Source organism: Artemia franciscana, chromosome 12 (genome assembly GCF_032884065.1).
Source record: "Artemia franciscana chromosome 12, ASM3288406v1, whole genome shotgun sequence".
Taxonomy (NCBI): domain Eukaryota; kingdom Metazoa; phylum Arthropoda; class Branchiopoda; order Anostraca; family Artemiidae; genus Artemia; species Artemia franciscana.
The window spans coordinates 38,452,239-38,476,634 of record NC_088874.1 but is presented as its reverse complement, the minus strand read 5'-3'; the positions used below and the strand labels follow the sequence as shown (position 1 = coordinate 38,476,634).

Genomic DNA, 24,396 nt, shown 5'->3' with positions numbered 1-24,396 from the left:
GAGAAGTTCTAGTGCCCGTTTTAAGTGACTAAAAAAATTGGAGGGTACCTAGGCCCCCTGCCACGCTAATTATTTTCCCATAGTCAACGGATCAAAATTCTGAGATAGCCATTTTATTCAACGTAGTCGAAAAACCATATAACTATGTTTTGGGGACGACTTACTCCCCCACAGTCCCCTTGGGAGGGGCTACAAGTTACAAACTTTGACCAGTGCTTACATATAGGGATTGGGTCATTGGGAAGTGTACAAACGTTTTCAGGGGGATTTTTTGGTTGGGGAAGGGGTTGAGAAGAGGGAGATACGCCGGGAAACTTTCCATCAAGTTTGGGGGGATACGTTCGAGGATTTTTTCATGGGGGAAGAAAATTTCCATGAAGGGAGCGCAGGATATTCTAGCATTATTTAAAAAAAAACAATGAAAAAATAAATATGAAAAAGTTTTTTCAGCTGGAAGTAAGGAGCAGCATTAAGAATTGAAACGAACAGACATTATTACGCATATGAGGGTCTCACCTCCTCCTAATACCTTGCTCTTTACGCTAAAGTATTTTTAGTTATGTCAACTATTTATTCTACGGCTTTTGTGATTCAGGGGTCATTCTTAATGAATTAGGACAACATTTAAGCTTTAGTGTAAAGAGCGAGGTACTAACGAGGGGGTGAACCTCCTCATATATGTAATAAAAACATGAGAGTACAAAAGTTCGTTACGTAGGCTAATTTATAAGTTAGGTATATCTTTTACTAATAAAAACATTCGTAAAAAATTAAAAGTTCTAGTTGCCTTTTTAAGTAACCAAAAAATCGGAGGGCAACTAGGCTTCCTCCCCCGCTCTTTTTTTTCTCGAAATCATTCGATCAAAACTATGAGAAAGCCATTTAGCCAAAAACAATAAATATGCAAATTTCATTTTAATTATTCCTCTGCGGAGAGCCAAAATCAAAACGTGCATAGTTTTTTTTCTGTTTTAAAAAGAAGAGTTGAGAGAAAGAGTCAAACTTTAGCGTAAAGAGCGGGGCGTTGATGAGGAAGCAGCCCCTTTCACATACGAAGTAATTTCTGTTCGTTTTAAGTTTTATTGTCGCTCCTTACTTTCAGTTAGAAAATTTTATTTTTTTATTTAACATACTATAAGGAGGCTAAAGGTTTAACTCTATTTGAATAAATAAAATTGAAAAAGTAAAATTCTTTTTATAATAAATAAAATTGAATCTTTAAAATTTGAATAGCGTAACATGTATTTTCATTTCAATGCTGTAATAACTGGAAAAGATAATATTTGTAATATAATTTGCTGTCAGTGAAGTGCCAATGACGCAGTAGGCTTTAGATTTTTAAAGTTAGGAAAGGAGGCAGTAGATAAATTCTTGTTTGTAGTGAAACTAAATTTGTCGTGAACGAAATTTGTCTTGGGAAGATATAAGGTTAAACTAAATATTGGATGATATCAACTGCTGAGAAGTCCATCAGTTCAAAATTGGATTTTACTGTAATTTCATTTTTATTTTCAATGTTTTAATAAGTGCGTAAGAAAATATTTCCATTTTCAATAAAGCGTCAATGACGCAGTAGGTTTTAGACTTTTACAGTTAGGGGAGGAGGCAGTACCCATACTCTCTTTTGAATTGAATCTTATTCGTTTCAATCTTGATTTGCATGTTTAATTAAAGTTTTATTATTTTTAAGGTTTATTTATTCATTTATATTAGTACATGTTGTATGTTTATTTGCTATGATTGTATATTTAGTTTCTGTTTATTTTAAGTCTTATTTATACTACAATAGTAAAATGTGTGTTCGTTTTAAGCTTGATTTGTATATTTAATTTAAACTGTACTTGTTTTAAGATTTTTTATTCATTTATATTAATACAACAAAAGAATAAAGACAGAAGCAATAAGAAACTAGAAGAATGGAACATATGAATAACGCAAGAAGAGATAAGAGATTAAAAAACTATCTCTTTTTAATTACAAAAGCACTATTCGATGTAGCAATTTCCTTTAACATGAGGCATTATACAGCTTTCTATGGCTTTCCAGTGTCCGGCTAGCTGAGGAGAAAGAAAAAAGTGGAATAAAAGATGCCGCTGATTTAGAATATCGTAGTTCTGGTCACTTTTCTTGTTTTTCAAGCCAACATATTTCTTTTTTTGAAGCCCCGAGACTTTACATTTTCTTATATAAGAGTTCCGGACAAGGTGGTTCTAATAGTGTAATTTGTATTTCGACCTGACTATTTTTAAGAGTAATGGTTTCTATTTCTCATAGAAACCATGGCATTCTATTTCTTAGCATAGGACCCGATTCTCTCTTACTATGCTGCTAGCTACCGCTGCTACCCAGATACTGTGAAATTACAAACTGGAAAAAGCCTATGGCTTTTTCTTAATTGGAATATTAATAAATAAATGAAACTCAAAACGAACAGAAATTACAATAAATTTTCAAGTCAACTCAAAACGTGCAAAAATTAACTTGAATAGGGCTGATAACCCCCATGGCTTCTCAAGACCAGAAAACAGCTTGCGCTTTACTGAAAACAAAGTATGTATGAAATGTTTTTTCACTTTTCTCACTTTCATAAATAAAAAAATTATCAAAACTTTTAAGGAATAAATGTCAGTATATGTCAATGAAACTGACAATTCACGGTCATTTGTTTTTTTTTTTTTTTTCAGTAAAGCGCAAATTGTGTCCTGGTCTTGAGAAGGCGTGGGGGCTATCAGCGTCATTCTTTTTAATTTTTCCTCGTTTTGAGTTTGATTTGGTAATTTCATGTATTTATTGATAGTGACTTGTGGTAGTTTTACGCTTGGAAGATTATTTGACTTTATTTTTGTTCATTCTTGGCCTAATCGAGCTCTTTACTTTTCTTTGAAAAACTTGCCTTGTGGAAGAAGTTTTTTAAATTAATTGAAAAGAAAGTCGTAAGCCTAAAAAAGTCTTGACAAATATGATAAAGGGATAAAGGGAACGTTTTTGCTTTAAAAATGCAAAGTTATAAAAAATGAAAATGAAAATATTATTTTTCGATGTATTTTCTTCTATTTTCAGGCGGCTACAGTTCGATCCATCCTTGACAGGTATATCCCACGTAATTATTGACGAAGTACATGAACGTGACATCACTAGCGATTTTCTTCTCATACTTCTCAAGGACGTCCTTAAGCGCAATTCAAACTTACGAGTTATTCTGATGAGTGCCTCTGCTGACATACAAAAACTGATGAAATATTTCGACGCACCACATTTAAATATGGGAGGTGTGTCTCACCCTGTTAAGGAAATGTTTTTAGAGGATTTGTGCCACGAATCAACAGAGAAGGGTATTGACCTCAAATTGAGCCATCGTGGGGTTGGTGTTGATGTGGATTTAGTTGCAAGAGTGATACAGTATGTTGATGCTAAAGAAGGGCCTGGGGCGATATTGTGCTTTCTCCCTGGTTGGGGAGATATTGCCCAGGTTCGTAGAAAACTTAGTCAAATCTTTGTTGATGAAATGAAATATTGGATTCAGCCACTACATTCTAGGTAAGTCATGTTAGAAAGTATATATATATATATATATATATATATATATATATATATATATATATATATATATATATATATATATATATATATATATATATATATATATATATATATATATATATATATATATATATATAGATATATGAGAGACAGAGACCAACGGACAGAAAGTGCGATCGCTATATGTCACTTCGTAAATACCAAGTGCAATAAAAAAGATCAAAAACGAAATAAAAAAAAACAGGTTTTTTCAACTGAAAGTAAGGAGCAAAATTAAAACGAACAGAAATTGTTACGTATATGAGGAGGATCCCCCCTCGTCAGTGACTCGCTCTTTGCACTAAAGTTTTTTCTAGTACTTTTAAAAAGAGATATTTATTCTAATTAAACCCTTTGTGATTCAAGGGTCATTTAAAAAAAAAAAAAAAAAACTAGAACAAAAATTTAACTTTTGCGTAAAGAGTGAAGTATTGACGAGGGGGTGAACCCCCTCATATGCGTAACAATTTCTGTTCGTTTTAAGTTTCAATGATGCTTTACTTTAAAAATTGGAACCAAGTTAAAACTCAACGTAAAGAGCGAGATATTGAAGAGGGGGTGAGCCCCCTCATATACATAATAATTTCTCTTCGTTTTAAGTCTTAATGTTGCTCCTTACTTTCAGTTGAAAAACTTTTATTTATTTATACATAAATATATATTATGTACATATTACCTATATATATATATATATATATATATATATATATATATATATATATATATATATATATATATATATATATATATATATATATATATATATATATATATATATATATATATATATATATATATATATATATATATATATATATATATATATATATATATATATATATATATATATATATATATATATATATATATATATATATATATATATATATATATATATATATATATATATATATATATATATATATATATATATATATATATATATATATATATATATATATATATATATATATATATATATACATATATATATTTATACATACGTAGAATATATAAAATAAGTTCTTATGCGAACGGTTCACAATGATCACAAACCCAAGGGGTAATTTGTGTACCGGAATAGGGTGTCCATGGTTTGAATGAGGGGATGACAAGTTATCACTTGAGGGAATGAGAGGATGACAAGTTATCACTTGAGGGAATGAGGAATGACAAGTTATCACTCGAGGTGGTGACATGTTATCACTTGAGGGAATAAGTTGATGACAAGTTATCACTTGAGAGAATTTGCTACGGCCTTTTACATGAAACAAGAGGAAATTGAAGTGCTCTGAGAGCAAACTGGCTATGCATGTTGCTCAGAAAAAGTAAAGAAAAATATATAAATAGAGAAAACCAGACTTGGGTGATTTTCAGGCTATAATGTTTTAGGGATGGAATTGAGATTTCAAAATATATTCTTAAAAATCTATTTTAAATAGAAAGGTTGGATATAATTTTATTAGCTTACTTACGTTAATTTTTTGAAAATAAAATCAAATTAAATACGTTTTATTTTGAAATGGAAAAAATTAGCGTTCTTAACACAAACCAATTGAGTGGATCTGCAGTAATCTGTAGGGAAAAAGTGTGCCCGATCTAATTTTTGGTCTTTACTTCGTTTGCCATGTTTTTGGTTCAAATGTTTCTCTGATTTTGTTTAGTTGTTTTCAAAAGTGTAGTTTTCAAACAGTTCGTGGTAGCAAACTGTAGTAAGGAGCGACCCGGCTCAATAGTCAACGAAACTCTAAAAAAGGGAATTTTTATGCTAAAAGATACATCAAAAGAATCGGATTTTCATGCTGATTTTAAATATATAAGTTTAGTCTTTGCCATAAATATTTCAAATTTAGTCTTTGCCATCAAAAGTTACGAGCCTGAGAAAGTTTGCCTTATTTTGGAAAATAGGGGGAAACACCCTCTAAAAGTCATAGAATCTTAACGAAAATATCACCATCAGATGCAGCGTATCAGAGAACCGTATAACAAAATTTCAAGCTCCCATCTACAAAAATGTGGAATTTCGTATTTTTTGAAAGAAGACAGATCACGGGTGCGTGTTTATTTATTTATTTGTTTTTTTTTCTCTTTTCCCCAGGGTTATTCGTATCGACCAAGTGGTCCTAGAATGTCGCAAGAGGGCTCATTATAACGAAATTAGAAATTTCTAGTGCCCATTTTGAGTTACCGAAAAAATTGGAGGGCACCTAGGCCCCCTCCCACACTCATTTTTTTCCCAAAGTCAACGGATCAAAATTTTGAGATAGTCTTTTTGTTCCGCATAGTCAAAAACCATAATAACAATGTCTTTGAGGATGACTTACTCACCCAGAGTCCCCAGGGGAGGGGCTGCAAGTTACAAACTTTGACTAGTGTTTACATACAGTAATGGTTATTGGGAAGTCTACTGACGTTTTCAGAAGGATTGTTTTGGTTTGGGGGGCGGGTTGAGGGCAGGGGGTTATGTGGGAGGATCTTTCCTTGGAGGAATATATCATGGGGGAAGAGAAATTCAATGAAAAGGGCGCAGGATTTTCTAGCATTACTAAAAAAACAATGAAAAAACTAACATGAAAAGTTTTTTTCAATTGAAAGTAAGGAGTAGCATCGTTTCGCATATGAGGGGTTCTTCTCCTCCTAAAATACCTCGCTCTTTATGCTAAAATATTTTTAGTAATTTAAACTATTTATTCTACGGCCTTTCTGATTCAGGGGTCATTCTTAAAGAATTGGGACAAAACTTAAGATTTAGTGTAAAGAGCGAGGTATTAACGAGGGGACAAACCCCCTCATATACATAATAAAAAAATAAAATATAGATGTTTGTTACGTAAGTTAATTCTTAAGTTACGTATATTTTCAAACAGTTCGTGGTAACTAATTGCAGTAAGGAGCGATCCGGCTCAATAGTAAACGAAACTTAAATGGGATTTTGATTCTAATGGATACATCAAAAGAATTGGATTTTTATGCTTAGTTAAAATATATTAGTTTCGTCAAATTTCGTCTTACTTATCAAAAGTTACGAGCCTGAGAAAATTTTCCTTATTTTAAAATTTAGGGGCAAAGACCCCCTAAAAGCCATAGAATCTTAACGAAAATCACACCATCGTATTCAAAATTTATAAAAAAACATTTATAAAAATGTGGAATTTCATATTTTTTTTGACTGAAGACCGATCACGGGTGCGTGTTTATTTGTTTTTTTTTTTGTTTTTTCCCCCAAGGGTAATCGAATAGACCCTTTTGTCCCAGAATGTTGCGAGAGGGCTCATTTTGACGGAAATTAAAAGTTCTAGCGCCCTTTTAAGTGACCAAAATATTGGAGGGCACCTAGACCCCCTCCCACGCTCAATTTTCCCCAAAGTCAGCAGGTCAAAATTTTGAGATAGCCATATTGTTCAGCATAGTCAAAAAACTATGTTTTTTTGGGTACGACTTACTCCCTCACAGTCCCCGGGGGAGGGGCTACAAGTTACAAACTTTGACCAGTGTTTACATATAGTAATGGTTATTGGAAAGTGTACAGACGTTTTCAGGGAAAATTTTTTCTTGGATAGGGAGGGGGTTACATGGGAGGATCTTTCCATGGAGGAATTTGTCATGGGAGGAGAAAATTTCCATGAAGGGAGCACATGATTTTCTAATATTATTTAAAACGAAAAACAATGAAAAGATAAATATGAAAAAGTTTTTTCAACTGAAAGTAAGGAACAGCATTAAAACAAAACGAAGGGAAATTATAACGCATATGAGGGGTTCACCTCCTCCTAAATACATGGTCTTTACGCTAAAGTATTTTTAGTAATTTCAACTATTTCTTCTACGGCCTTTGTGATTCAAGGGTCATTCTTAAAGAACTGAGACAAAAGGTATTAAAGAGGGGGCAAATCCACTCATATATACGTAATAAAAATATATGAATATAGAAGTTCGTAACCTAAGTTAATTCGAAAGTTACGTATATTTTTTTATTAATAAAAACGTTCGTAAGAAATTAAAAGTTCTAGTTGCCTTTTTAAGTAAGCAAAAAATTGAAGGGCAGCCAAGCCTCCTCCCCCACTCCTTTTTTCTCAAAATCACCCAATCAAAACTAAGAACAATACATTTATTCATGTGCGGAGAGCCAAAATCAAAACATGCATTAATTCAAAAACGTTCAGAAATGAAAAAAAAAACTATTTTTTTTTTAACTGAAAGTAAGGAGCGATATTAAAACTTAAAACGAACAGAAATTACTCCGTATATGAAAGTGGGTGTTCCCTCCTCAACGCCCCGCTAATTTATGCTAAAGTTTTTCACTGCTTTAAAAAGTAGATTTGAGAGAAAGAGTCAAACTTTAGCGCAAAGAGCTGGGTGTTGAGGAGGGAACCTTTCATATACGGAGTAATTTCTGTTCGTGTTAGGTTTTAGTATCGCTCCTTACTTTCAGTTAAAAAAACTTTTTTTTTTATTTAATCTTTTTAAAGGAGTGTACCTTTTTTGTATTTTATTGAATGCTAATGCCCAGAATAGAACTGGCAGCTAAGAAAATGACGCAAATAGGAAGTATAAGGTCGAAAGTCGCACAAAAACACATATGGGTAAGCCCAATTTTTGTTGCTCCTTACCCGCCCCCCTCCTCCATCATAAATTTTGTAACTGGCTCAAGTAATCATTCATATTATATGTTTTTGTATTCAATAATCAATGGTTTGTATATATTTCTTTTATTTACTTTAAATAAAATACGAAACATGAATCGAATCTTTATTTCTTAAGTAATATCCTTGTAGGACAACTTGAAATGATTTCATTGTAGTTTTTCCATCTTAATTATCATGATTGTTTCTTTGTCGCACTTTCTGATTATTTTTTAATTCGTATTTCCAGGCTGAGCGTTGCTGAGCAGTATAGGATTTTCGACGCTGCTTCGGCTGACGTTCGAAAAATCGTTCTGCCAACGAATATTGCAGAAACCAGCCTTATGATTTCATTGTAGTTTTTCCATCTTAATTATCATGATTGTTTCTTTGTCGCACTTTCTGATTATTTCTCAATTCGTATTTCCAGGCTGAGCGTTGGTGAGCAGCATAGGATTTTCGATGCTGCTCCGGCTGACGTTCGAAAAATCGTTCTGTCAACGAATATTGCAGAAACCAGCCTTACTGTACCTGATGTTGTTTATGTCATCGATCCTGGTTTTATGAAGCAGTTAGCGTAAGTAGTTTGCTTTCTTGTTTAAGGCACAGTGAAACCTGGTCTGCCATCTCTTCTTTGATTATTGAATAGTTCTATAGATGGCGAGTACTATTTGAGCACTTTTGGTTTTAGCATTTTTGGTGAATTGTTACAATTGGTAAATCCTTAGATTGTGATACCTTTTAGCACTGACCAACAATTTACGATTGCTATTTAAAAAAAAGAAAGAAATAAACGGCCAAAGCCTGACGTGAAAGCCATAAAGCAAAAATAGCCCTCTCCTTTTTTTGGGGGGGGGGGTCATGAGCAAAGAGTTGCAGTATAAGGGGTTTTTTGTAGTCAAGATAACTTTACAGCTTGGAGAAGGGGGGAATTCTTCATTAAAGCTTAGAATAATTAAAATGTAAAATGGTTTTAAAATTGTACTTCTGTCATTCGTAATTTCTGTTGCCTAAAGATTTATCAATGTTGGGATGTGTTTCTGATCAAAAATACTCCTTGACAAAGGTAGCACAAATCTCATAATTTAAAAAAATGGATTGGGCTAATTTTCAAAAATAATTAATCTTCACCTGTTTTGTTTTATTCATTGAGATTAATTTCCCAGATTCGTAATTACCACTGAATTTACGTAGGTTTTACAAATTCATGTAAATTTATGTAAAAAATATACCATATGGTTGTGAGTCAGTTCAACTGACTGGAACCCACTGAACTGATTTTGGCACTTATCATAGTAAGATGCTCCTCCGTGCCGCTTCTATGTGGTTTATGTGATTTGCCGCTTCTACGCATTAGACTTTACAGTCCCTACTGGCGGTGCTGATCTCCGTTTCTCGGCCCTTCAGCCAGGAAGTGCAATGGGGGGCTGGGGGCCAACCATCCTGTGCTTTCGTACACCCTTCCTGTTTACCTTCCCCAGATTTCTCCAGTTACCCATTTAGAGCTGGGTCGACTCTGGCTGGTTGACACACGCCACTGACCCCCGTCCCAAACTGAACAATTGGGTACACTGGGATTCGAACCCGCGTCCTCTCAGAAAAAGGATCCTGAATCCTTTATCCCTGATTTATCTCTTAATTCAATCCAAATGTAACATCCAAATGTTACGATAAGTCATATATGGTTGAATCAGAGAAAAATATAGTGTACGTAAAATTGTTCCCGGAAATCTGTGTTTTAATTTACGAATGATGCCCAGGTGTCTCGAAAGTTTTTCTCTGATCATCTCAATTTGCTTCTTGAAAGACAGATTTTCATCCAATAAAACACCAAGAAATCACACATATCTTTCCTGGGGTCGATACAATGGTCCATTAGATGTCAACGGGTACCCAAGATAATCGATAGATGATTTCTCTGGAAAAAATCTAATAAAGTATCTTCCGTGTTTCGCAGCGCCCAGGTTTCAAAACCAGACTTGACCACTGTCAGGACTGTAACTTCCAAAATTCAAATCTAGGTTCACAGACTTATCTTCCTATTCTTCCAAGCTTTTTTCAACCCTGAAAAAAACACCCTGGGCCTTGGATATTCTACTTTTAACATCTTCGCTGCATCCACCATTTTTACTAATAATGCTACTTAGGTAAGTGAAACTATACACTTGATCAATAGTCCTTTTTTCCCAGCGTCACCTCTTCACCCTCACATATACCCAGTCTAAGCGACTTAACCGTCTTAAGATTATAATTTAAGCCTAGTATCGCGTCTTGAGCTCTCAACACCTTCCTTTTACTACTATGTTAATCTAAGACGCTCAAATCATCAGCATAATCTAAGTCTATGAGAATTTTACTTCCCATATTAATCCCATGCTCTGCCATGGTCTTTGTTGTGTTCTTTAGAACAGATTCCATCAGAATGATTCCTATAAATAATAGTAGGAAAGAGATAAGGAAAAACAATGGTCAAACCAGGAAAAAAATGAAAAAAAAATTATTTTTGCACCACTTTGTTCAGAAAATAGAGCTCTTCAACATATCAAGATCTAAATCTACATCGCATTGTGAAATTACCTTTTTTCTAGTTTTTCTCTGCTATTTTTTTTTCCAGAATCGAAGAATAAGGAACCATGAAAAGGAAGGCAGCCTGTCGATGGATTCCTTTTCAGGAAATGATTGCATTTGAGTGACTGTAACATAAATGTCACCTTTTTCATTTTATTATTTTTATCTTTTATTTTGAAGTTAGTAAAGCATAAAATAACACGCAAGTGACCGATGTTCATATGGTATTTTTCGAAGATGAGCACAAATTTTCGAATCATTTTCTCCAATATCAACAAATAACGATTTCTGAATAGGTTTCATTCCTACAGACCTTTATAAAGCCCCTTATGATATTCAAGTTTCTGCTGCAACCATGTATTGATCTTATACACTCTTTTCAAAGTTGTTTTTTTGTGCTCAGCCTTGCAGAGCCACCTATCCGCACAAAAAAAACTGCGCAGTGGAAAATATTTTGGAGTCTGAGCAGATATTTAAAGACATTTGCGTTTTTTTCTTTTTTAATCTTGTCATTGTTTGTAATTAGTGGTAATATTAGTTACATGTTACGTAACTACTACGGAATAGAAAGGAATTGAAAGAAGGAAATACGGAAAGGAAAGCGACTTTAAGCCCTTCCTACCTCTTTTTTGGACACATACTTTGTTAGCGCCATCTACCTGACAAAATTAAAGTAGAACCAACATATCGGCTGAATGCAGCACGGTAGACGCAGCTGCGCTGAACGAAAACTCTTTAGTGGAAATGAGGATACTATCGCCCGCCAAAAAGCTGCCCGTCACTTTTGCAGAAATGATTGTACTTTTTTACAACTTTCGCCCGAAAAAAATGTTGCCTGTTACGTTTGATTTTTGTCGAAGGGAGCCAATAAGGACTATCTCTGGGGGGGGGGGTTGCACTCGAGTTTAATGGGACTTGGTTGCAGATGGTCTGATCCAGATCATTTTAGGATCCTTACAGATTAACAACTTCAGCGACACTTTACAAGCACTTCACGACACTTTACACGACACTTCAGCGACACTCTCGCAACACTTTACTCGGCGAAGCCGAACAATGGTTGTCGCAAACCTCACGTTTGCTCATGCAACATAGATCTTGCTTTCTTTAAAAAATATGTTGTTTTGCTATTAAATAGTTTTCTTTTGGTCAGGCGACGAAATGAACACCAGAAATGAATTCAGAGTCAAAAGTTGATAATAAAAGATGTGTGAAACAATTAGTTCATATTGTTTTAATTTTTCGAAAAAAACAATAAAAAATAAATATGATAAAGTTCAACTATTTATTCTACGGCCTTTGTGATTCAGGGGTCATTCTTAAGGAATTGGGACAAAATTTAATTTATAGTATAAAGAGCGAGTTACTGACGAGAGGCTGAACCCCTTCATATATGTAATAAAGCATGCGAATGCAGAAGCTCGTTACGTAAGCTAATTTGTAAGTTACGTATATCCTTTACTAATAAAAACATTCGTAAAAAATTAAGTTCTTGTAGCCTTTTTAAGTAAGCAAAAACTTGGAGGGCAACTAGGCCTCCTCCCCCACTCCTTTTTTCTTAATATCATTCGATCAAAACTATGAGAAAGCCATTTAGCCCCCTATTTCGTTTTAGTTATTCATGTGCGGAGAGCCAAAATCAAAACATGCATTAATTCAAAACCGTTCAGAAATTAAATATACAAAACCAAGTTTTTTTTTAACTGAAAGTAAGGAGCGACATTAAAACTTAAAACGAAACTGAAATTACTTCGTATATGAAAGGGGCTGCTCCCTCATCAACGCCCCAATCTTTACGCTAAAGTTTTTTTTCTGTTTTAAAAAGTAGAGTTTAGAGAAAGAGTCAAACTTTAGGGTAAAGAGCAGGGCGTTGATGAGGGAGTAGCCCCTTTCATATACGAAGTAATTTCTGTTCGTTTTAAGTTTTAATGTCGCTCCTTACTTTCAGTGAAGAAAACTTGTTTTTTTTTGTTTAATTTACCACAAGACAGATCATGGATCCGTGTTTATTTGTTTTTTTTTCTAGGAGAGATCGGAATGACCCAGTGGTCCTAAAGTGTCGCGAGAGGGCTCATTATAACGGAAATTAAAAGTTCTAGTGCCCTTTTTAAGTGACCAAGAAATTGGAGGGCACCTAGGCCCCCTCCCACGCTCATTTTTTCCCAAAGCCACCAGATCAAAATTCTGACGTAGCCATTTTATTCAGCATAGTCAAAAAATTCAAAAACTATTTCTTTGGAGACACTTACTCCCCCACAGTCCCCTTCGAGGGACTCCAAGTTACAAACTTAGACCAGTGTTTACACATAATAATGGTTATTGGGAAGTGTACGAACACTTTCAGGTTGATTTTTTTGGTTGGAGGGAGGGATTTAGGGGAGGGGGTTATGTGTAGGGGGGAACTTTCCATGGAGGGATATGTCACGGGGGAAGAGAATTTCCATGAAGGGGGCGCCAGATTTTTAAGGATTTTGTGTAAACAACAATGAAAAGTTTCTTCAGCCTGAAAAAGTTTCTTCAACTGAAAGTAAGGAACAGCATTAAAACTTAAAACGAACAGAAATTATTACGTATATGAGGGGTTCACCTCCTCCTAATACCTCGCCCTTTACGCTAAAGTAATTTTATTAATTTCAACTATTTATTCTACGGCCTTTGTGATTCAGTAGTCATTCTTAAGGAATTGGGACAAAATTTAAGCTTTAGTGTAAAGAGCGAGGTATTGACGAGGGGGCGAACCCCCTCATATATGTAATAAAAACATACGAATTTAGAAGTTCGTTACGTAAGTTGATTCGCAAGTTATGTATATTTTTTTATTAATAAAAAGTTCGTAAAATTAGAAGTTCTAGTTGCCTTTTCAAGTAACCAAAAATTGGAGGGTAACTAGGCCTAATCCCCCGCTCCCAATAATTGTTCCATCTTTCTCAAAATCTTCCCATTCTTTTTCTCAAAATCGTCCGATCAAAACTATGAGAAGTGCATTTATCCAAAAAAAAAATAAATTAATATACAATCTTGTTTTAATTATTCATGTGCGGAGAACCAAAATCAAGACATGCTTTAATTCAAAAACGTTCAAAAACCAAACAGTTCGTAGTTACGAACTGTAGTATGGAGCGATCCGGCTCAATAATAAACGAAACTTTAAAAAGTGGGATTTTGATACTAATAGATACTTCAAAAGAATCGGATTTTTATGCTAATTTAAAATATGTAAGTTTCATTAAATTTAGTCTTACTTACCCAAAGTTACGAGCCTGAGAAAATTTGCCTTATTTTGGAAAATAGGGGGAAACACTCCCTAAAAGTTATAGAATCTCAACGAAAATCACACCATCACATTCAGCGTATCAGAGAACCCTACTGTAGAATTTTCAAGCTCCTATCTACAAAAATGTGGAATTTCGTAATTTTTTTCCAGAAGACCGATCACGGGTGTGTGTTTATTTGTTTGTTTTTTTTTCCCCAGGGGTGATCATGTCGACCCAGTGGTCCTAGAATGTTGCGAGAGGGCTCATTCTAACGGAAATTAAAAGTTCTAGTGCCTTTTTCAAGTGACTAAAAAACTTGGAGGGCACCTAGACCCCTTCCTACACTCATTTTTTCCCCAAAGTCAACTGGTCAAAATTCTGAGATAGACATTTTGTTCAGCATAGTCGGAAAACCTAATAACTATGTCTTTGGGCACGACTTACTCCCTCACAGTCCCCGGGGGAGGGGATAAAAGTTACAAACTTTGACCAATCAATTTTGACAATCCAATTACTACATATAGTAATTGTTATTGGGAAGTGTACAGACGTTTTTAGGGGAATTTTTTCTTGGAGATGGAGGGGGTTGAAGGAAGGGGGTTTCTTGGGAGGATCTTTCCATGTAGGACTTTTTCATAGAAGGAGAGCATTTTCATTAAGGGGCCGTAGGATTTTCTAATATAATGTAAAACAAAAGATAAATATGAAAATTGTTTTTTCAACTGAAAGTAAGGAGCAACATTAAAACAAAACGAACGAAAATTATTACGCATATGAGGGGTTCATCTCTTACTAAATACCCGCCCTTTACGCTAAAGTATTTTTAGTAATTTCAACTATTTCTTCTACGACCTTTGTGTTTCAGGGGTCATTCTTAAAAAATTGGGACAAAATTTAACCTTTAGTGTAAAGAGCAAGGTATACCCCCTCATATACATAATAAAAATATACGAATGTCGAAGTTCGTTACGAAAGTTAATTCGGAAGTTACGTATATTTTTTATTAATAAAAACGTTCGTAAAAAATTAAAAGTTCTAGTTGCCATTTTAAGTAACCTACAATGATTGAAGGGCAACTAAGCCTCCTCCCCAATTCCTTTTTCTCAAAATTGTCCGATCAAGACTAAGAAAAAGCCATTTAGCAAAAAAAAAAATATGCATATTTCGTTCTAAGTATTCATGTGCGGAGAGCCAAAATCAAAACATGCATTAATTCAAAAACGTTCAGAAATTAAATAATAAAAAAGTTTTTTTTAACTGAAAGTAAGAAGCGACATTAAAACTTAAAACGAACAGAAATCACTCCGCGTATGATAGGGGCTGTTCCCTCCTCAATGCCCCCCTCTTTACGCTAAAGTTTTCCACTGTTTTAAAAAGTAGAGTTGGGAGAAAGAGTCAAACCTTCATATACGAAGTAATTTCTGTTCCTTTTAAGTTTTAATGTCGCTCCTTACTTTCAGGTAAAAAAAAACATCCTTAAGTTATCTTAAGGATGGAATCTTTGCTAAAGCCATGGACTCAAGGGAGCTACTCAATTATTAATCTATGAGTATCGACGCATACTTCTTCTCTTTGTCTCCTCTGACAAGCTTTTTTTTTCATTTTAAAGGGTAATAATCTTTTATCCTCCTCAACATGGAAGGTTGTATAAGTATTTCAAGTATTTCTGAAGTGTTTTCCTCTATTATTACTATTTTTCGCTTTCTCGCCGCACTTTCCCTTGACTTCGGCTAAGTTGTGGGTAAGAAATGAATTATTGTTATTTGCCTTGAGTTTTTGCTTTCTATCTAATATTGCTCTCTGGACCAGATTAAGTATCAGATTTCTTACCTTATTCTCATTTCTGCTTGTGCTGTCTCCTAGGATTTATAAATCTAGTTGTCATTAAGTGTTTATGTGAAACCTGGACAAAACCAATGATCTGTTGTAATAATTGTCTCTAGAATTTGATATTGCTTTATTATTTTAGTTATTTTTCTGAAATGAATATTTCCGTCATGGAGACGCATCGGATAACGAAATTGAATGCTTTACTACAGTTTTTCGTCCAAACAAGATCCGAAGTTGATCCGAAATTAGAAAATATGAAACTCTAACTCGATTTCAACAAGAGAGGACAATTTGGTCATCTGCCGAATCACATTTTCAAAATTCGTTTCTTCATCTTTTTTTCCTATAAAAAAACGATCAAAATAGATAAAAATGTGTGATTTTTTTTTGTTTGATAAGAAACGTCGATTTAATGTAAGAAAAGTCCATGCAAATATATTTAAACGTCGGTTTAAACGTAAGAAACGTCGATTTAAACGTAAGAAGCGTCGCTATAAACATATATAAACAACGTATTTTTACGTCGTTTTTTTGTTTGATAAGAAACGTCGATGTAATGTAAGAAAAGTCGATGTAGACGCATCTAAACGTCGATGTAAACGTATGTAAACGTCGATGTAAAGAAACGGCGATATAAACGTATGTAAACGTCGATGTAAACGAATGTTAATGTCGATGTAAACGAACGTCAATGTCAATGTAAACGTATGTTAACGTCGATGCAAACATAAGAAACGTCGATGTAGTGGGTATTTCTAAAAATTATACTCTCAAAGGTGTAGATAACTTGCCTTTTCGATGCAAGTCGCAGCTGTGGGATATTTGCAAAATAACATATTTTAAAAAGAAATTAAACCTTGATGAACGTTAATTGATTTTATTTCCTCCTTTTAATCGTTGAATAAATCCCGTTGTTTTCAGTTGTCGCGACGGACCGCATTGTTAGTCACAATGACATTATCCCCGAAAAATGGGATTATAGGGTCATTATACAGAAGAAGAATTTCACAACAGGCTAAGTTCTAAGTTTAAAAATAAAAACAAAGAAAAAACTTAAATGGTATTTCATTCTTAAGTGGCTCTTACGCTAAAGACGTAATTCCCTCTGCTAAGTGGTCAAGTTGTGTTGTGTCAAGCAGTTCCGTGTGCAGGGTCTGTGTTCAGGGGGAGGGTGATAGTTTTGTTCCATAGGATTAAAAAAGAAAAGACACCTACAAAACGTCTGTAAAATTTGTTTAGTTATAATTTTGTTACTTTTGTATGAGTTAGAAAATAAAAATTTAGAGGGTGTTCAATTCAGGTATCCCCCTGGATATAGCCCTGGCTTCAAGAATAATTTTTCGCGGTTAAACTAGTTCTGTCACACCAGCCTAGCTTGAAAATCACATTAATTGTCGAAAATTTAAGTATTAAAAATGTAAGTATTAAAAAAGTATTAAAGAATGTATAAAGTATTAAATCCATCGTCAATCAATTAAATGAGTACTAAAATACTCGTTTTTGTTCATTTTATTCATCGTACTCATTTCATTTGACAGGCCATTTTGGGATCGCTGTAGGCAATGTTTTAACGGTCACTTATGTTTTTTTCGTATTGTTTTTTAAGTTAAAAAATGAGATTTTTTGAGGGTAGAGAGTGTGAAAGATTTTTGATGGAAATTCTGTTAATATTTTTCAAAATTTATAATGTTGATGTTGTCGTTGGGGTTTGACACGTTCGACCAATAGGTCATACGCGTTCGTATCACTTGATTTATCTGTGCCATCTGTAATCATTAGCTTGCTTAGGTGTCGTTTCAGTCAATATTCATTGAACTTCATTACGCCACATATCTTGCTATTGGTAGGGGGTTATTCACCTGCAGCAATTGTCTGCATTGAAAAACAGGAATCAGAATAATACAACTATGCTTTGTCATACAGCAATTAAATTATATATACAACATAATTATAGTAAAAATGCAGTTTTACATTATAACCATACTTCCAGATATAAAAATTAACCATATAAAATAAGATAATAAAAAAGTAAATAGGATAAGTCTATAATATAATAATATGGGGGACTGGGCCTGCAAGATTAAAATAGTATGGGACCGCGTACCACTTATTTTGCTATTAGTAGGAGTAATTCACCCGCAACAAGTGCCTGCATTCACAAACGGGAACCAAAATAATCCAATTTTGTTTTATCAAACATCAGTTATAATGCATATACAACACAGTTAAAATAAATAATACAAATAAGTTACATAAATAAAAATATAAACAAATAAATTACAAATAAGACAACTCTAAAAAAAAATTTACCGGAAATTATATATATACATATATATATATATATATATATATATATATATATATATATATATATATATATATATATATATATATATATATATATATATATATATATATGTGAATGCAGGAATAACTTCTATTAATAGCAAGAAAAGTGGTACGTGGCCCCATACTATTTCAATCTTGCAGGCCCAGCCCCCCCATATTATTTTATTTTAGACTTATCCTTCATATGTATGTAAATGATGGAAATCAATTAAATGGCATTAATTTTGTAGGTTTCATGCCGAAATGAACACGTCGGTCATGGAGACGCAATGGATAGCAAAATCTAATGCCTTACAACGGAAGGGAAGGGCAGGGCGTGTACAACAGGGTGTTGTATATCGCTTGTACAGTCGAAGTCAGTATGAAGCTCTTCCTGATTATCAGACCCCCGAAATGCTGCGAACATCCCTGGATCGTATGATTTTGGATCTAAAGGTAAGGCTGCGTCCTAGATTTTATTACTTATTTAATAATGGTGGAATTACACCCACTTCTAGCTTAATAACAGCCGTCCTAGCCGAGTCGGTTGGTGCGCTGGATTTGGGATCCTTTGTCTGAAAGGACGCGGGTTCGAATCCCGGTGTACCCAATTGTTCAGTTTGGGACGGGAGTCAGTGGAGTGACTCTGTAAGCTTAGCCAGAGTCGACCCAGCTTTAAATGGGTACCTGGAGAAATCTGGGGAAGGTAAACAGGAAGGGTGTGCGAAAGCACAGGATGGTTGGCCCCCAACCCCCCATTGCACTTCCTGGCTTAAGGGCCAAGAAACGGAGATCAGCACCGCCGGTAGGGACTGTAAAGTCTAAAATTTTTAGAAAAAAGGGCAGGGGAGGAGGCCTTGTTGCCCTCCAATCTTTTGGTTACTTAAAAAGACAACTAGAGCTTTTTTTACGAACGTTTTATTAGTGAAAAATATACGTAACTTACGAATTAACTTACGTAACGAACTTCTATATCCATACATCTTTATTATGTATACGAGGTGGTTTGCCCCCTCATTAATAACTTGCTCTTTACACTAAAGCTTAAATTTTGTTGTAATTCTTTAAGAATTAACGTTTTTAGCTCTTCAGTTCTACTTTTTTAAACAATTAAAAGCTTTACCGTTAAGAGCGAGGCATTGAGAAGGGGACAGCCCCTTTCGTATACGGAATAATTTCTTCCGTTTAAATTTTAATGTTGCTCCTACTTGCAGTTAAAAAAACTTGTTTTTTTTATTCTATTTTAACGTTTTTAAATTAATGCATGTTTGATTTTGGCTCTCCGCACATGAATAATTATAACGAAATATAAATATTATTTTTTTAATATTTAAACTCGTGCTCCTTACAGTTGCACCTGATACATGACATTTATTGGAAATTTCTGCGATATCCCTGTAGCTACGATGGGTCCAAGAAACTAAATATAACTGTGAATTCCCAGTAGCTACGAATTCCCTGTAGCTACGATCCCTGTAGCTACGATGGGTTCAAGAAACCAAATACAACTGTGAATTTTATGTAATGCCTTTTGACCAGTAGCAGTTTTAGGCCATATAATCTGGGGAGCAATTTACCTTAATAGGAGGGTAAAAATATAATAAAAATAATTTAATGTCGGGAAAGCTGGGAAGGGCTGGTAGCTGCCCCTTCCTGACGAGACCTACAATCGCCACCACTATTAACAGAATTGTAATTTGATTTTGTAATTATATCTTCTTCATCAAGTGCTGAATTTCGATATTATCATACAAATAAATTCAAAGGATCTTGTTTATTAGGAAAAATGTCTTCACGCTAAGAAATACCCAGTTGCTTCTGTTAAAGTCTTCCGTCGCATTTCTTTGAGATGCGCGTTTTAACGAAAGCTAACAGGTCTTTGTTGTTGTCTTGTGATTTCGTTTTGTTAAATTATCGCCCGTAACGCTTGCCTGATCAGATGTCTTTCTTAATCATAGAATCTCTCTATAGTTCGTTCAAAATATCATTTTTCAGGTAGCTCAAGGGTTTTGATGAATATTAAAATTCAAGGAATCTTAATATTTGAATAATTTTCCAGTAGATTCTTGTATTTTCTCAAAAATGCGCCAAAAATATCATTTGTTCGAAATATCATTCTCAAAAATGCTCCAAATATAAAAATATCATTTTTCAGATAGCTCAAGGATTTTGATCAATATCCTGTCTTAGTCATATATTAGTCGAATTTGAGACATTCTCCTTGCCCAAGACTCTGGGTCTTGGTTTTCTTTCTTGTCTTCCTTTTCTTCTATTTCTTTGTTTATCTTTTATTGTATTCTTTTTTCTTTGTTTCCTCTTTTTTTTATCTTCCTCTGTTTTCTCGTCATTTTTTCTATTTTTAAATTTTTAATATTTTTTATTCTTCTTCACCTTGCTTTCAAGGAATCAAAACATTTGAATAATTGTAAATTCTGTAAAATATCATTTGTTGAGAATGTCATTCTCAAAAATGCGCTAAATTTCAAAATATTATTTTCAAGTTAGCTCAACGATTTTGATTAATATCCTGTCTTAGTCATTTATTAGTCGAAAAGGAGACATTCTCCTTGCCCAAGACTCTGGGTCTTGGATTTTTTTCTCTTGTCTTATTTTTCCTCTATTTATTTGCTTATCTTTTATTGTATTCTTTTTTCTTTGTTTCCTCGTTTTTTATCTTCCTCTGTTTTCTCATAATTTTTTTATTTTAGGTAAAAAAAAGTAAGGAAATGTAAACAGATAGAAGAAAAAGAATAAATCATTCGTAATATTACTTCTATTTAATAATGTAAAGAAAATTGCGTCAAGGTATTAAAAATAAAAAAAGATTTAAAAAAAAATTCAAAGTTTTCCTCTAATTTTCTTTGTCAGTTGTACCTTATATTATCTAATTTTTTAAGGTGTTAAATTTACTCTCTTGTGTGATAAAATAAAAAAAAAGAGAAATAGAAAGAAAGATAGGTTTGATGCTCTATTCCCACTGAGAAATGAAAGAAATAAAAATGCTACGAGGGAAGTGGAAAATATGTCAGGAATTCTCTCGGTTCATAACGTAGAAAATTATCGTCGGAAATTATTTTTATCTAATCTTGCGAAAAGAAATTTTAGTACCACGTACAGTCAAGCGGGAAACATTACATTTGTTAAACATTTCCTTTTCTTAACAGGAGTGTGAAAATAGATTTCTTGAAGGGCTTGTTTTTTTATTTTTCTCAAACTTAAACTGAAATTAATTTGTAATTGATTTTAGTGGATGAATGTTGCCTTTCATTCTGGTATGTAGCGCATTAAATTACAACAGATACTATTTAGTTAAAAGTGCTGAAACATCTTTAATGTTTCTCTCAGAAACAAGAAAAGAACAATAAACTGAAGTTCTACTTTTCTTGAGAAATAAAAGAAATTAAAAGACTTCATTAGAAGTAAAGATGCTGTCAGAAATGTTCCTGATTTATTCCTACTTGCGCTGTCCAGAAGAAAATACTCTAAAAATCAACATTGAAAAACATTTTTTCATCTTGTGAAAGAAAGTTTAGAACTACGTGTAGGTGTACTGAAGACTAACAGGCCCAGAATGGGGCAAAAAATTTTGTTTCTGGTTAGTTCGAAACTTCCTGCCGCAAATCCTTGGGCCAAGAGAAAGTATGTATACAACGCGAAGTAAATGAGCGTGAGTTGCGATACCAATACCAAATTTTTACCCTGGACCTCGTTTCTCCTCCGAATGCTGCCCCGGGTCTTAAAAAATTATAGGATTCATTCAGGATCGTCTCCTGGATTTTTGTTTGGGGGGTGAGGGGGATTACAAAAAACTTTAAAACCACATCAAAAATGTGTTTATTCGCATTTTTTACGGTTTTACGAGTCTGAAAAATATTTTTTTCGGGTGGGAGGATGGAGTCCAACCTCTACTCCCCAACCTGGATTCGGCCTTGAATTCATTATTTTCATTGTTGTCACTTTTTTCTGATCCATGGTTAAGTTTGCCTTTGCTAAATTGCTTTCGTAAGGAATTAAATCAGTTATGCATAGTTCTGGAATTGTTTGAGCTGAAACTGGCTCTGTTTGTTAAATCTGACAAATATCTCAGGCCAAGAGCTTTGACGAATGAACTTGATATTGGAAAATTAAATGGAAAACCTATTGAACAGTGCGAAGTCTTTGGGGATGAAATGTTGTAAATTAATTGAATTATTGTAATATGAAATTCTGTCTTTTGTGATTTTATTTTCTCTTCCGTCTATATACTGTAGTGTAGAATATGTAAAACGGAATCCTGTTAGTAAACATCACTAACCGCGAAAATAACATTTTTTATTGAACAAAAAGAGAAAAATGGAGAAATTTTTCGTTGTCAAATATCTGGCTTAAGCCTCTTTTAGTGCCATTTTATCGTTATTTTCTTGGCTCCTATTAACATCATATTTTGTCCCTTATAGCTTATAGTTTAGAGAGATGCTGAGGTTCAGCGTGCGGAATAATGAAGAAATATAATGATGCTACCGATAAACATTGGTAACCACGGTAACGTCGCTCGCTGTTCTTAACTAAAGAGAATTATTTGACTGTTCCTCAAAGACAGAGGAAACCCAACGCTTTACGTTCCTCTTAATAGATTTATTCAGCATTGCATAAGAGGCTTATGTACTGCCATTTTTACTTATCATCATTTAATTTTTACTTTGTAAACACCATTATTTTTAATTATCATTATTTACCTATCTTTCGTCTCTTTTTGCTGATAGTGGCTATTGCGCACATGAACTATGGATTTTGGTTATTGTTTAGGGATATGCAGCGATTGCCGTTCAGCCCCTTCCTCTGAAATCCATTTCGTTAAATTTAGAGACGTACTTAAATGAATGGGAGGGAGGGATTTGGGCTTCTTGCCCCTGAGAAATTTGAGATTTTATAATTTTTCCTATTATTTCTTATGCGTTAAATTGAATGGGCCTCTTTTTGTTTTTATACCCTTGAATTTATATCCTGCTTTTGAATTTATACCATCTCCCTCAATTTCCAGCCCCTCATCCGAAGCAGGTGCGTGCATGTTAGCCTTGTTTCAGTTGGTATTCAGCTCTAAGTGTTTACTCCTAGCTTTATTGGTAATACACAATGGGCACCTATAACTGACGTTAACTTTATCCAAGGTTGTCTTAAACCCGACAAGAGATAAATTTTCTTCATTTGTTTGGACCTCGCCTAACTTCGTTTGACAGTCCTGTCTTTACTTATTTTCTTTTGGCTAATTTGCACATCAACTAATGTTCTTCGAAGTATCTGAACTGGAACTAACTCTGTTGTGAAAAATGACAGAATATCTATTGGATAAATAAAAAGTCTTTGAAATAGAAGTTTTGTCTTGTCCTCACTCAGAGCCATTCACAAATGTTAGTGATACTAAGGTTCAGCTAGCGCTTCACAATAGAGTTTAGCTACCACTCAGAACTAGATATAGCGAAAATACAAGTTCGACGGGTTTGTTCACAGGCTGGGCAATTATAAGATTCTGATTGGCTACTGTCGTTGAAATAAAATGAAGTTGTGGTGCTGCCTGGTCTCAGCATTAAAATAAACATTAAGATCTGATCGCTAGCATTAAATAGACGTACTGGTTTCAGTTTTTGAACCTAAGTAAATACTAGTGCCTGTTTTACTGAAGAAGTGGCTAGATAGGCATGCAAACTTAGCAATTTGGCTAGGAGGGGGAGCCTGAGCTATCAAACATATACAACTTAGAAACAATAGAGAAATTTTTTCAATGACAGCGGAATTCTATTGTTTCTAAGATATATATATATATATATATATATATATATATATATATATATATATATATATATATATATATATATATATATATATATATATATATATATATATATATATATATATATATATATATATATATATATATATATATATATATATATATATATATATATATATATATATATATATATATATATATATATATATATATATATATATATATATATATATATATATATATATATATATATATATATATATATATATATATATATATATATATATATATATATATATATATATATATATATATATATATATATACTTTTTATAACAAGATTTTATTTCAACTGTGATCTTTACTCTTGGATGCAGACTAGAAATACCGGTCTAACTTAGAGAGAAAATTGGAAAAGACTTGAAAGAGCTTTCTGTTTTGTCTGGAT

The 24,396-nt window shown here is 33.5% G+C and overlaps 1 protein-coding gene across 4 annotated transcripts in view; it reads left to right on the top strand.

The window, feature by feature from the left end:
• The window catches only part of LOC136034081 (ATP-dependent RNA helicase DHX30-like), a 204,513-nt gene that overhangs the window by 59,027 nt on the left and 121,090 nt on the right, over window positions 1-24,396 (top strand). For all 4 annotated transcript variants that reach the window (XM_065715201.1, XM_065715199.1, XM_065715200.1 and 1 more), the window contains exons 7-9: window positions 3,061-3,537; window positions 8,632-8,778; window positions 18,433-18,637. In XM_065715201.1, coding sequence (XP_065571273.1) covers window positions 3,061-3,537; window positions 8,632-8,778; window positions 18,433-18,637 — 829 coding nt within the window. The remainder of the gene's footprint in view (window positions 1-3,060; window positions 3,538-8,631; window positions 8,779-18,432; window positions 18,638-24,396) is intronic.